The sequence below is a fragment of the Ziziphus jujuba genome, chromosome 8 (assembly GCF_031755915.1).
Source record: "Ziziphus jujuba cultivar Dongzao chromosome 8, ASM3175591v1".
NCBI lineage: Eukaryota > Viridiplantae > Streptophyta > Magnoliopsida > Rosales > Rhamnaceae > Ziziphus > Ziziphus jujuba.
The window spans coordinates 24,176,148-24,189,674 of NC_083386.1; the positions used below are offsets into that span (position 1 = coordinate 24,176,148).

General features: G+C 35.8%; 2 protein-coding genes across 12 annotated transcripts; both read left to right on the forward strand.

Moving 5' to 3' along the window:
- On the forward strand, positions 1 to 5,277 carry LOC107414229 (uncharacterized). 11 transcript variants are annotated; one of them, XR_007239571.2, is made up of 10 exons: positions 1 to 290; positions 608 to 736; positions 1,063 to 1,102; positions 2,751 to 2,826; positions 2,910 to 3,110; positions 3,331 to 3,543; positions 3,624 to 4,028; positions 4,126 to 4,186; positions 4,726 to 4,789; positions 4,889 to 5,277. XR_007239571.2 is itself a non-coding variant. In XM_016022337.4 (8 exons), exons 1-7 carry the CDS (start codon positions 248 to 250, stop codon positions 3,984 to 3,986), a joined length of 1,065 nt encoding a protein of 354 aa, XP_015877823.1. In that variant the 5' UTR covers positions 1 to 247; the 3' UTR covers positions 3,987 to 4,028; positions 4,126 to 4,250. The 11 variants fall into 11 exon arrangements, 4 of the variants coding, with proteins under 4 accessions (XP_015877823.1, XP_015877822.1, XP_015877824.1 ...); XR_007239566.2 differs by having other exon boundaries at positions 3,624 to 4,186; positions 4,726 to 4,794; XR_007239567.2 differs by having other exon boundaries at positions 3,624 to 4,186.
- Positions 5,278 to 7,292: 2,015 nt separating this feature from the next.
- On the forward strand, positions 7,293 to 13,169 carry LOC107414342 (conserved oligomeric Golgi complex subunit 7). Its single transcript, XM_016022453.4, has 10 exons — positions 7,293 to 7,740; positions 7,968 to 8,057; positions 8,178 to 8,297; positions 8,454 to 8,555; positions 8,655 to 8,935; positions 9,356 to 9,501; positions 10,438 to 10,636; positions 10,779 to 11,460; positions 11,796 to 12,128; positions 12,700 to 13,169. The coding sequence occupies exons 1-10, from the start codon at positions 7,456 to 7,458 to the stop codon at positions 12,976 to 12,978; spliced, it is 2,517 nt and encodes an 838-aa protein (XP_015877939.1). The 5' UTR covers positions 7,293 to 7,455; the 3' UTR covers positions 12,979 to 13,169.
- Positions 13,170 to 13,527: the final 358 nt, after the last annotated feature.

The window sequence follows — 13,527 nt, forward strand, 5'->3', positions numbered from 1 at the left end:
TAATTTCACCGCACCTCCGCTTCCAAGTTAGCGAGCACTTGCTTCCTTCGCTGGTTATCTCCTGTCTCGAGCTAAGTTTGCTAATTCGGACCAAACCCTAGAGGGCCTAATCCTCAATCGCCAAATTGTTCCAACTGCTCTGCAATTCACCACTCTCACTCTAAACCCATTCCCGATTTTCGCTCCCTCACCAAATTAATAAGCTTCTTTTTATTTTCTCTGCCAATTTTGAATCCTCACCGTAGCCATGGACGCTCAGAGAGCTCTGCTAGACGAACTCATGGGTGCAGGTATTTCCCGTCGAATTCCAATTCATTGTTTGTCTCACTAATCCGCACAAACAAGCACATCCATGTATTATACAATTTTGCTTTGGTTTTGTGCGTTTGTTCAACTTGCAATTGGGTATGATATTTTGAAAAATTTGAAGTATGGTTATTGTTTTCATCAGTTCGATTTGATTATCTGTTGGGTGTTAGATAATGGGTCTAATGGTTTCCATCATTTAGTATCTGTTTGAATTACTTTTTTTTTTTTTGGGGGCTCTGTTTGGTTTTGATGTTAGTGCAATGTTTTGTTTTTGTCTGTTTGATTTTGCGAATTCCAGCTCGTGATCTGACTGAGGAAGAGAGAAAGGGGTACAGGGAAGTTACGTGGGATGATAAGGAGGTTTGTGGTGCCTACATGGTTCGTTTTTGTCCGCACGATCTTTTTGTCAATACGCGGAGTGATTTAGGTGAGTTTTGTGGTAGAATTCTTATCCATTTTGTACTTTGTTCAACATTCTATGCGGTTTTCCAAGAAAACCAAGGAAAGAAAAATAATCCAATTATTGAGTTACCGCTCATGACGAGAAAGTTTATCATAATACATGGGGAATGAGGAGGATTGTCAGTTTTCTTATAAACATGTGGCTTTTGTTATTTTTGGTTTTGGAAATTGAAAGCCTTGTTTATTATATTTCCTGCATTTTCTTTGCAATCAAACGTAGCATTAATTTTAGTGTTTCAAAGAGTGTATGGTTATGGTTTCGCTAACAGTTAACTTTTTCTAATGCCCCAGGACCATGCCCTAGGATTCATGATCAGAAGTTGAAAGAAAGGTGATTAAATAACTGCACCCGCTGTATAAGATTTTGATACAGGATTATGATTTTTTTTTTTTTTTTTTTTTTTTTTTTTTTTGGGTATGCACCTGGCTTGCATGCAATTCAAGAGTAATGATGTTTTTATGTTTGTCAATTGTTTTTAACATGATATGTAATGCTTCAATTCGTTCTATGATGGTAAAGCACTTCTTGAGATTCACAAGCTTTTATTTGGGTGCTCTCTTTCTGTTCTGAAAATGTAAATTTTCTTATTTATATGTATATAAGTTAGCTGCTTCATATGTGTGGTGTAGGATGGAACTTTAATATGCCTTACACACGTGGTGTGCTTAGCTGTTGCTGGTTTTTCTTTTTGAGGTAACTGATCTAAGCATTTTGGTCGGATCCTTGTGAGAAGTGAAGAAGAATTTATCCTTTATTATTCAGAAAATTGTTCAGTGGGATGATTACTTGGTTGTGTTGTAATATGACGAATAAATATCTCTTTGCTGCATGAATGGTCCATGAAAAAATTATGTGGCGCCATATTTCGATCATGTTTTCCAATATTTAAATTACTTGAGACTTCAATTTCATGACAACTGTTATTTCGGTGGAGAAACCCATTTGAGCATAAGGAAGCTAACAGCTGTTGGCTTAATTTATTTTGAAAATAGTTTTTCACACACTTGTATGGTAAGTGACTGGCTTAAAGTAATTGGTTTAGCGTCATGATTTACTGGCCTGTTTCTTTCATATAGGTTTATATCCCTGCTCCTTGTGGCTATCGAACTCTTTATAAGCTTTGTTTTGTTGCTATAATTGGTAATAAAGTAGAAAGCGCTTATAAGGCAGCTTGCAACAAATATGGAAATATATTTGGTCTTACTCATATTTAGGAAAAGCAAGGTAACTTTAAACTGGTAAATGAATTGAAGTAAATATCTTGCCATCTTTGAATTGAATTTCAGAGCAGGGTTCTATAATTTATGTTTCATTCCCGTTTTATGTCCTTCAACTCCCATTCATGCATGTATGGTATGGGAATCTATTTGATATATGTATGCAAACTGTAACATTTAAAGCTATATCATTGCTTTGTTGTTATTGTTGTGGGTTACAATTTGGGTTTTAATGTTTCATATTCTAAAACAAATGTGTTAAGAGGGACACTCGTACTGAACTTAGGTTGGGTTATATCTAATTGTTCTGTTGGTAGAACAAATTCCTTTTACTGTTTCATATTGACTTTGATGCTGTTAAGGAATGTCATTGGCAAGTTTTAAGTAACCTGATTGCTGATTATATTGCTCTGTATGTTTTTCTTATCGTTGAGTATCTTGCTGCTGATACGGCTTCTGTATAATCACTAGAAAGTTAAAGTTTTTCACTGTCCCAAAAATCAAATCTGTTAAAAGCCTTGCATACCATTGTCAATTGTGTGCTTTTGTAGTTTGATAAATGTAAATTAAAATTGTAGTTCAAAAAGTACTACATTTTGAATATCTTACACTATAATTCATTTATCGTTGTTTTGTGGAACTTCTTTGATGAGTCTCCAGCTCAAAACCTGCACCAAATTTTTATTTTTATTTTCTCTTGATATGATACCAATAAATTTTATTCCAGTTTTAACATCTCTTTGATATGCTTGTGATTCTAGTTTTGAGAAGTCCCCTAGGCATGATGCCTATGTGCCCAAATTTGAAGCTGACCTAGCTCAGTTCTGTGAGAAATTGGTGGGTTTCAAATCTTTTCTTCAACATCTGAAATTTGTAACTTATCAGTACTATTTCTTTACAATATTTATGTCCACTTTCAGGTGATGGACTTGGACAGAAGGGTGAGGCGTGGTCGGGAACGCCTTGCTCAAGAAGTAGAACCGGCACCAGCAACTCCCTTGACAGCTGAAAAGTCTGAACAATTATCGGTGCTGGAGGAAAAGATAAAGAACTTGCTGGAACAAGTGGAAACTCTTGGTGAAGCTGGAAAAGTGGATGAAGCTGAAGCACTCATGAGAAAGGTTCGAGAAATGCTGCCTAATTTTTGTTTTGCGGTTCATTTGTGTATGTGTCTACTTGTTTGGTTCCAAAATACTCGCATTTTTCCAGAATATGCTTCTGTCTGGTTAACTTCATTGGGTTACCAATGATGAAAGATTGAGTGATTAACCATGGCAATCTCTATTAAGATGATGAAATCAATTCATGTTAAATATTAATTTGAAATTTTGACTATTACAGGTGGATGTTCTTAATGCTGAGAAGACAGCTTTGACTCAACTGCCCCAGAATGATAAAGTGTTGATGCTGGCACAGGAGAAGAAGATGGCCCTCTGTGAGATCTGTGGTTCCTTTCTTGTAGCCAATGATGCTGTAGAGAGGACACAATCTCATGTTACAGGAAAGCAGCATATTGGTTATGGCATGGTTCGGGATTTCATCAGTGAGTTCAAGGTGATTCTACTTTAATGAGTAAATTACTAATAAAATTTGTTCTTTTCTCAAGAATAAGAAATAAGATGTTTATTTTTCAGGCGGCCAAGGAGAAAGCAAGAGAGGAAGAAAGATTAGCTAGGGAAAAAGAAGCAGAAGAGCGGAGGAAGCGGAGGGAGAAGGAATATGAGAGTAGGAGAAGGGGTGATTCGGGTGAAAGGGACAGGCATCATGACAGAGATCGAGATAGGGAACGGGACAGATATCGAGAACGAGATTATGATCGTGAAAGATCTAGAGAGTGGAATGGTAGAGGTAGTCGGGATGGAGGAAGAGGCGGGGATTGGAAGTCTAGGAATGGAAGAGAAGGAGGCAGGGATAGGAACCGTGACAGGAGCAGGTCACGCTCCCCTGTTAGGCATGGTCGCAGGAGGTCATCTAGAAGTCCAGTTCGCCCGTATTAGTGAAATTTGTAGATAGTTGTCTGAGCTTTGAAATTTAATGAGGTAGATCTTTTACATCTCAAAAGTTTTATGAACATGTGCTTTTGGAGCCTTGAGTTAACTTGTCATCATGGGTGAAACTTTTTTGTCCTTATCACAGCTTTGTTGAGACTATATCATCTCCCTTTCATCAATATTGTTAATGGAGAAAAGGGTTGGAGGTAGGTATAATTTTATTGTTGTAACTCTCTTTCATAATCTATTTACAGGCTTTTATCAAAATAATCTATTTACGGGCTATGTTATGCATTTTCTCTGAAACATTGATTTTCAGAGTCTCGTATCCCTTATTTGGGGAATCGTTTGGCTCTTTGTTTTTTGTCCTCACATATTTTACAAATCAGACTTCAAATTATATGAATACCCGAGACAGATGCTGGAGAGATATTGATTTTTTCATTTAATGAGGTAACATGCAAATCTCATTTATCCTGTCGTAACCTCCTTGATCATTTTTTCTTACCATGGATTATAACCTCATCTATGCTCAAAAAATAATATTAACAATAATAACGGAAGATACGGTTTTCAGTATAAACCATTCTGTACAGTGCCTGGTTATTTGGCAAATGTTTAGCCCTGGAGGAACCAGGAGATGCCGATTAGAGAATTTGGATGGTCAATGGATGTTCTCCACGAAAGCTTATAAGTAGTTGGTATAGAATTTCATACTTGTTTTAATGTTTTGTGATTTAAGCAGTAATAGGAAGGCCAATGAACATGAGAACTGGGATGATAGACCAGTGGAATCATGTCATTCGAAAGTAAGGTAAATTCTTAAGTAGCAATTTCAAAATCAGGATGGCTCAGGAAGTTATTGGTAATTATTTGGTCTTTGTCGTATTGGAATGACTTTCTGGCAGAAATTACGTCGGATTCTGCATGGAATTTTCTGGAATTTGAGGTCATTCCTTATTGCATGTGTTAGATATGCAGTTGTGGGTGACAGGAAGTAACTGAAGGTTAGAATCTGCTAAGTAGAAGAGTACTTCTCTTAATTTTGAATGGCAGGTAACTTTGCAAAAACTTGATGGTCCGTCTTTATGAGTAGTTGACAAACGAGAGTCTCTCAATAAGGGCTTGTTTGTGCAGGGGAACTAATTTTTACCTTTCCACTTTGCTGAACCATATGGAAAATGAGAAACCAAATGCAATTGAAATTGACTGGAGACAATTTTGTATTCATTGCAGAAAACTTTGTATGATTGACAATTATAATATTATTGTCGGCCTTGCCTTTTTATGTTTTCAACATTTGTTATTTTTTTTAATTTTATTTATGAAAGTAGTCTTTGGTAAATGACTTCCAATGCTCTCTTTTTTGGGGTTTGTAAAACTGCTTCAATTGACCCTGATTTACCATATTGCGAAGTTAATTCAAATTGACGACCGTCTTGTTTTTGTGTGTTCTTTCACCCGATTTTGTTGTGTTTGCTAAATATGACTTGTAGCTAAGCAATGTACGGCTCATGTTGAGTTTACATACGATGGATGAAAGTTCAGCTGTCTAAATAAAGGGTAATAAAAAAACAAATGGAGGATGAATAGGATTCCAACATTTTCTGCAAATTCATTGTCTATGGTAGGAGGATGGTCCTTAAAAAGCTGTTTTTGTTACCAGTTTTCTCTCATGTGGCTGTGACAGTGGCAACAGAAGAAGCTATTAGAGGTGTTGTTAGATATTTAATGCTTTGGAGATGATGCTGAGTTAAATATTTATAGCTTGGACGATTATTCTTCAGTGTTTGCAAGTTGAGATCCCAATTGTCTTTTTGATGTTTGAACAAAATTGATATGGCTGGCGGCAGTTGATTGGGTTGTATTTGGATAATTTTGTGTTCTTTAGTATCTAATCCTATGTAACTTGCTTACTTCAATTAATTAAGCTTAATCAAAGTTTATTACATGTCTCAATTATCTTCAGAATCACAAAAAAAAAAATAATAATAAATATATTATTTTATTTTTTATGTTTATAGTTATTTAAAATGTTTAACAAATTTTAACTATTAATTAATTAAATACTAACAAAATTTTTAAGTATTTCACCAAAAAAAAAAAATTAAGATAAGCAAATTATACATAATTAGAAAAAAAATCCAAAACCAAAAAGTAAAAATCCATGTGTTTGCCAAATGGTTTAGTAACGACTGTTGGATATTTATTTTTCTTTATTTTTAAAAATATTTGTGAGTAGTAATTAAAGTTTATGAGGTATATCAATTAATTATAAAATTAAAGGAGGAAGAAAATAAATGCTACTGTTTTTTTTTTTTTTTTGAAATTTTTATTTATATACTCAATGTTTATAGTTATTTGATATGTTTAGTTAATCTTAATTAGTATTAGTAAATATTTAAACAGAAAAAAATTAAAAACTAAAAACCAAAAACCAAAATGATACGACACCACACCACACCTGACAAGTTGAGAATTGGGCTTACAATAGAATTGTCAATTCGTGTTCGTGGGTCGTGTTCGTGTCAATCCGTTTAATAATCGTGTCAAAAATATCTAATCCGAACATGATCCATTTATTAATCGTGTCAGGTACCTAAAACACTAACCCGACCTGTTTATAAACAAGTCAACACGACACAATCTGTTTAACATGATTATTTTAACGGATCGTGTTGACCTATTAACCTGTTAACCTGAAATTGACCTATTAACCTGAAAACTAATCTATTAACCTGTTAACCCAAAAATTAATCTATTAACCCAAATTTTTTATTTTTTTTATTTTTATGTTTTTGTTTTATTAAAGATGTATTTTTTGTTTTTAAAAAATTAGTAATAGAAAATTATTTTTATAAAATTTTTAATTTATAATATTTTTTAGTTATTAAATATTATATTAGTGACAAAATATTAATTTAAAATTAAATTTAAATGGGTTGTAATAGGTGTATAATCGTGTCGGATTGAAACTGACACGTTTAATAAATGGGTCGTAATAGATCAATTTCGAATTAAACAGGTCATGACACGATTAATATTCCTGTTAAACGGGTTGATTCGATTATGATCCGAACATATTTATAATAAATCCAAATCCATTTATTCTGTATCGTTTTTAAATCGTACCGCCGTATCATGACCCAAATTGCCAGATCTACAAATGTTATTTTTGTAGGCATCTGGCCCTCAAACTCTTGCCGGTCTTTCCAATAATCATAAAAACAGTGAGGGGAAAAAAAAAAAAAAATTCCTTATAGCCAAGCAGACCACATTCCGTTTTTACAATTCCACCCCAAATCTTTCAGATATCACATTTCGGCCCCTTTCATTCACAGCAACTTGTAAAAACTTCAATTCTCAACTGCAAAGAAAATAACAAAACTGAAAACTCCCTCCCTCCCTGCCATTAATTTCTCTGAGATTCCTCAGTCAAGCCGATTCGAAGGGTGACTCAGTTTCCCAGCCAGCAATGATGCTGGATCTAGGCCCATTCTCGGGCGAGAACTTCGACCCGAAGAAGTGGGTGAACTCGGTGTGTCAGGCTCGGCATCCTCAGGACTCGGTGGACAACCACCTGGTCGATCTGGAATTGAAACTCCAGATGGTCTCGGAGGAGATCTCCGCCTCCCTCGAGGAGCAGAGCGCCGCAGCTCTCCTCCGAGTCCCACGCGCCACCCGTGATGTCATCCGACTCCGCGACGACGCCGTTTCACTCCGCTCCGCCGTCTCCGGCATCCTCCAGCAGCTCAAGAAGGTACGCCTTATGTGTCTCCGTCTTGCTATGGACTTAATTGCTGAATGTGCTTGGAAATTGAAGAAAATTTTAGGTTGGCAGTGTTGGATTTAAAGTACTTGGAGCAATTGAGATTGTTGAATTACCAAATATTCGAGATTTGAAAGAAACAAGAATTTCGGCATTTTGAGGTTGTTTATATGGCTATCAACGTTTTATGTGATGCTTTTTTTTGTTCCAATCTGTAGGCGGAAGGATCATCAGCAGAATCAATTGCTGCGCTTGCTAAAGTTGATACGGTCAAGCAGAGAATGGAAGCTGCATATGAGACATTGCAGGTAGAGAGATTAATGGTTATTCTAGTTTCTTTTATATGTGGATCGTGGAGCTCATATCAATTAATTTTAGAAAAGAGTTTGTATTCCTTTTGATATGGTTGTGTTTAAATTTCACAACAGGATGCTGCTGGGTTAACTCAATTAAGTTCTACTGTGGAAGATGTCTTCGCCAGCGGTGATCTTCCGCGAGCTGCAGAAACCTTGGCCAACATGAGACATTGCTTGTCTGCCGTTGGAGAGGTAATGTTTTTCCTTGGTCACCTTCACATTATGCTTCAGATTTTTAGGTTTTATGGTTTGATTTATTTGTTTGGTTCTTTTTTTTTTTTTTTTTTCCCCATATGTTTTTACTTATTTCTATCTCTATCATCTAATTTCCAACCGTTTGCATTTCAGGTTGCTGAATTCGCCAATGTGAGGAAGCAACTTGAGGTGCTAGAGGATAGGCTAGATGGAATGGTGCAGCCACGTTTAACAGATGCATTAGCTAGTCGCAAGGTCTGGAAGTTCTCATGAATTTGGCTTATTGATCCTCAGCTCCTTGTTTCAGTAAACATTTTTATAGATTGCTTAGTAGTTTTAGTGTCTTTTGTGCAGATTGATGTTGCTCAAAATTTGAGGGGAATTCTCATTCGAATTGGAAGATTCAAGTCACTAGAGCTACATTATACAAAAGTTCACCTAAAGCCCATAAAGCAGCTTTGGGAAGATTTTGAATTGAAACAGCGCACTAATAGGCACGCAAATGATAGGAGTGAATTTGAAAGACATTCAAGTAGTAATGATTTTCAATCAACTTCTTCAACAATATCATTCACCAGTTGGTTGCCAAGCTTCTATGATGAGCTGCTACTTTATCTTGAACAAGAATGGAAATGGTACTCTTCATACTTTTTGATTCCATAAAAGTTTTTCACATTATTCATATAGATGTTTGAACCTTTGATTATAGGTCCCTGAGTTCAAAATTTCATGCCTTTTACTTATGACTTAGGCTGCAGTAAAATCTAAACCAACCATGCTGAGAATGTGCGGGTTTACAATGGTATAATTATATTAATAAGTTAGGTCAGTGATTCTAATGGTTTATTTATTTAAGAAGTAAATATGTTAATCTCTCAGTCTGTTTTATGTTCTTGATAATGTTTACTCATCGTGTTCACAATAACATATTTTACTCTTATATTACTGTTACATGAAAGGGAATGGCATTGAGAGTGCATGCATTATTGTTGCTAGTATATGTAATTGTTTTCATTTGTGGAATTAAGAGATTTAGCTAAAACTGTTGCTTGCAGGTGCATGGCTGCTTTCCCAGAGGATTATAAAACTCTTGTACCGAAGCTGCTGATTGAGACAATGGCAGCTATTGGAGCGAGTTTTGTTTCACGTATCAACCTTGCAACTGGAGATGCTGTTCCTGAAACAAAAGCATTGGCAAAAGGTTGTGTTGGCTTCTTTATGGCTACTCTGTAGAAGTAATATATTTTCTGATAGTGTTAAATCCATGACCTGATAACAGAGAGTTCTGCTCTTTATATATTATAGATATATGTATGTGCCATTACTTCATGATTTGGCTTTTTAAGTGACTTTTGATATAGTTCTTGAAAACAAAAACCTTTTTGTACTAAAAATACATGGCTTCTAAAAAATGTTGCCAGGCTATGAAGCATGAGATGGTAAATTATTTTTGTCCTCAAGTTGTAGTTAATCTTGATGTTTATGGGAATTGGAAATTCGGAACTGAAATGTCAGTCTTGTTCTTCCCATTAACATGTTTGGTTTTCTTATATCTCATACTAATTTGGACCATTTGAAACATCTATTCTACTATCATGTTGCAGTATTATGGCCAAATATGCCCCTGCCCACCACTGTAGAGTCTTGTCAACAAAGCATAACCACTGGATTTTCTCCTCTATATGCTAGCAGTCAGCTACGTTTGCTCCCCAAATAATAAATAGTTGCTGAAAAATGACGAGACTTGTACTAAAATAGTTTATGATGATGTTAACTTACTTTTCTGAAGCAGGAAAAGTAATGGCAAGTTTAGGTTTTTAGGAGGAAGAGAATAGTCTAGGTTGTGAAAATGAGTTTTGAGTCAAGTCCAATATCCCAAGGTGCCGGCACATGACCATTCATACTGATGGCTCTAGAAATTTTAAGTTTGCCTCTTAACTAATCTGAGAATAGTTGTGCATTATACAACAAGAAAGAGGAGATGCTTTTCTTTTGAGTCTTTTAAGAGCCTGATGTGTTTATTTTTGTGTTTTTGGTTATTTTAGTTTATTGCACAAATTAAAAATTTCAGCTATATGATTTCATCTTAGAAGCAGCTCCTTATTATCTTGTCTATTTATTCCTCATAACTTTTCAGGTATACTAGATATTTTGTCTGGTGATATGCCAAAGGGAATCAAGATTCAGAGCAAACATGTGGAAGCCTTGATTGAATTACACAATTTGACTCAGACCTTTGCAAGAAATATTCAGCACTTATTTTCAGATTCTGATCTCCGGGTTTTAATGGATACGTTGAAGGCAGTGTATTTTCCCTATGAATCATATAAACAAAGGTAAGAAATTGTAAACTTATTAACTTTCGAGTTCTTGAAGAATTTTATAAGGAATCTATTCTAGGTGATTCTTTCATGGTTTCATGCTGGATTTTGTATCCTGTTTTCATTTGTTGACTAATGATTGAGCATTGTGTTTTAGGTATGGACAAATGGAGCGTGCTATTCTTTTCTCTGAGATTGCTGGGGTGGATCTAAGGGGAGCTGTTACTCGCGGTGTGGGAGCCCAGGGAATTGAACTCAGTGAAACTGTTCGCAGAATGGAGGAGTCCATCCCCCAAGTTATTGTACTTCTTGAAGCAGCTGTTGAGAGATGCATCAGCTTTACTGGTGGTTCTGAGGCAGATGAGTTAGTTCTTGCACTTGATGACGTAATGTTACAATATATTTCTACCTTGCAAGAGACCTTGAAGTCATTAAGAACTGTCTGTGGAGTGGATCATGCTAGTGATTCTGTTGGTCTAAAGAAGGAAATTGGATCAGACAAAAAAGATGGAAGCACCGCTCGAAAAGTTGACTTGATTTCAAATGAGGAGGAATGGTCCATTGTCCAAGGCGCTTTGCAGATACTTACAGTTTCAGATTGTTTAACTAGCAGGTCCTCTGTTTTTGAAGCTTCCTTGCGAGCTACTCTTGCTAGATTAAGCACAAATCTGTCTGTTTCAGTATTTGGTTCGAGCGTGGACCAAAAGCAGTCACATGTTGCTGGTGAAGATGGAAATGAGGAACTATCATTGGGTGGAAGGGCTGCCTTGGATATGGCAACAGTGCGGCTTCTTGATGTTCGTGAGAAGGCTCGAAAACTCTTTAATCTTTTAAATCAGGTAGAGGAAACTAATAGGTTTACCATCCCCTGGTGAGAACATGGGGTCAAGATTTTGGCATGGTGCTTACAAAATTTTTATGCTTGTATTAATCATTTCTATTTTTGAAATTTTACCCCATAAGCTTTTGAGAACTAGTAAAAGCAATAATGTCAGAGTTTCTAATTCCAAACCAATGGCCTGAATAATTAAGAGGTGCAACTTGGATTGTTGTTGTGATCCATGTCTCAACATTAGCTGTGATTTTTCTATGATATATTATTATATGTATGTAATAAACTCTTTCTTTTGATTCTTATGCCATAGTATAATGTTCTACTTTTCTGATTTTGCAGTCTAAAGATCCCCGGTTTCATGCGCTTCCACTTGCATCTCAGAGAGTTGCTGCATTTTCTGACACAGTAAATGAACTTGTATATGATGTCCTCATTTCTAAAGTACGACAACGCCTCAGTGATGTTTCTCGCTTGCCAATATGGTCTGCAGTTGAGGAACATAGTGCTTTTCCTCTACCAAGCTTCAGTGCGTATCCTCAGAGCTATATCTCCAGTGTTGGTGAATATCTTCTTACTTTACCCCAACAGTTGGATCCCCTTGCTGAGGGTATTTCTAACAATGATGCCAACAATGATGAAGCCCAGTTCTTTGCAACGGAATGGATGTTCAAGGTACCAACCTATAATATAATCCTTAATCTGGAAGACTAGGTTGTGTTTTGTTCTCTTTATGTCTGTCACATAAGAGTTTGTACTATTGATGGTAATTAGGAGCCTTGTGGGTCTGAAATAACTAGAAAAAAGAAAATTTCAGGAATTTAAGCGTACAATTTATTAAAATAACTTTTGTTGGCCAAGGATTTTTACAGTCTTTTAATAATCCTGGCCCTCCATTTGTTAAAGTCGGACTTCCGTTTATATCTGGTGGTTAGGCATCAAATTGCTTGGCATTTAGCAACTACTGTTGTCAAGTTTATAGGTTTCTCGCAAATATTAGATCTGAATTGCCTTTTGGTTGCTCAGCCTGATTCTCTTAATGAGCTTTGCAAAGTGGTTATTCAATTCATAACATGTTTGTGATGATCGGCTTTTTGACAGTCCAAGTGTTTTTACTCCGATGTTTAACATGCCTAGAATCTAGATGGTCCTTAGAAAGTTCTACTGCTATAAATTCTTGCATCATGTCTTTAGGTTAAAAGAGAAAAGAGAACTTTGGTTTCAATCCCGTTTCTATGAAATGCAGGTTGCAGAGGGAGCCACTGCTCTTTACATGGAGCAGTTGAGGGGGATACAGTACATAACGGATCGTGGAGCACAACAGCTGTCGGTCGATATCGAGTATCTGAGTAATGTGCTCTCTGCTCTATCAATGCCGATACCTCCAGTACTTGCCACATTCCACACTTGCCTTTCCACCCCAAGAGATCAGCTGAAAGATCTTTTGAGGTCAGAATCAGGAAATCAGCTTGATTTCCCGACTGCAAACCTTGTCTGTAAAATGCGTCGTGTGAATCTAGATTAATGATCCTCTTCAGTGAATATATAGCCTATGTTTCAAACCAAATTCACAATTGCTAGATAGACTATGCGGTAAAAAAACTGATGCTAGTTTACGTGACATTCTTTTTGCGGATAACATATTATTTTTATATGCCCAGATAAATAATAATAATAATATACAATGAAAAGGGCAGCTTGAAATGTGTTGATTCATTCTGATGCTATCATGGTTGTATGGACTCGGTAGTATCTTTTGTCGACGTCATATTCTTGATATGCAGTTTAAACATGAAAAATGAACGGCGTTAGAGATGTCAAAAATAAACTAATATCTAAAATATTGCTCTTTCCTAAGCTGCTCAGCGTATATTTACCCCAGAAAAAGAAAAAAGAAAAAAAGAAGCTGCTTAGCTTAGCATATATATATATATATAAAATAAATTTGTATACTGTTAAAAATATTTAATTAATTACTAGAAGGTGTTATAAATTTATATATTTATACGGCAACCTACAGAAATTAACAGTACGCATGTCTCGTGGTTCACCCAGAAATAGGCATGTCCCATAA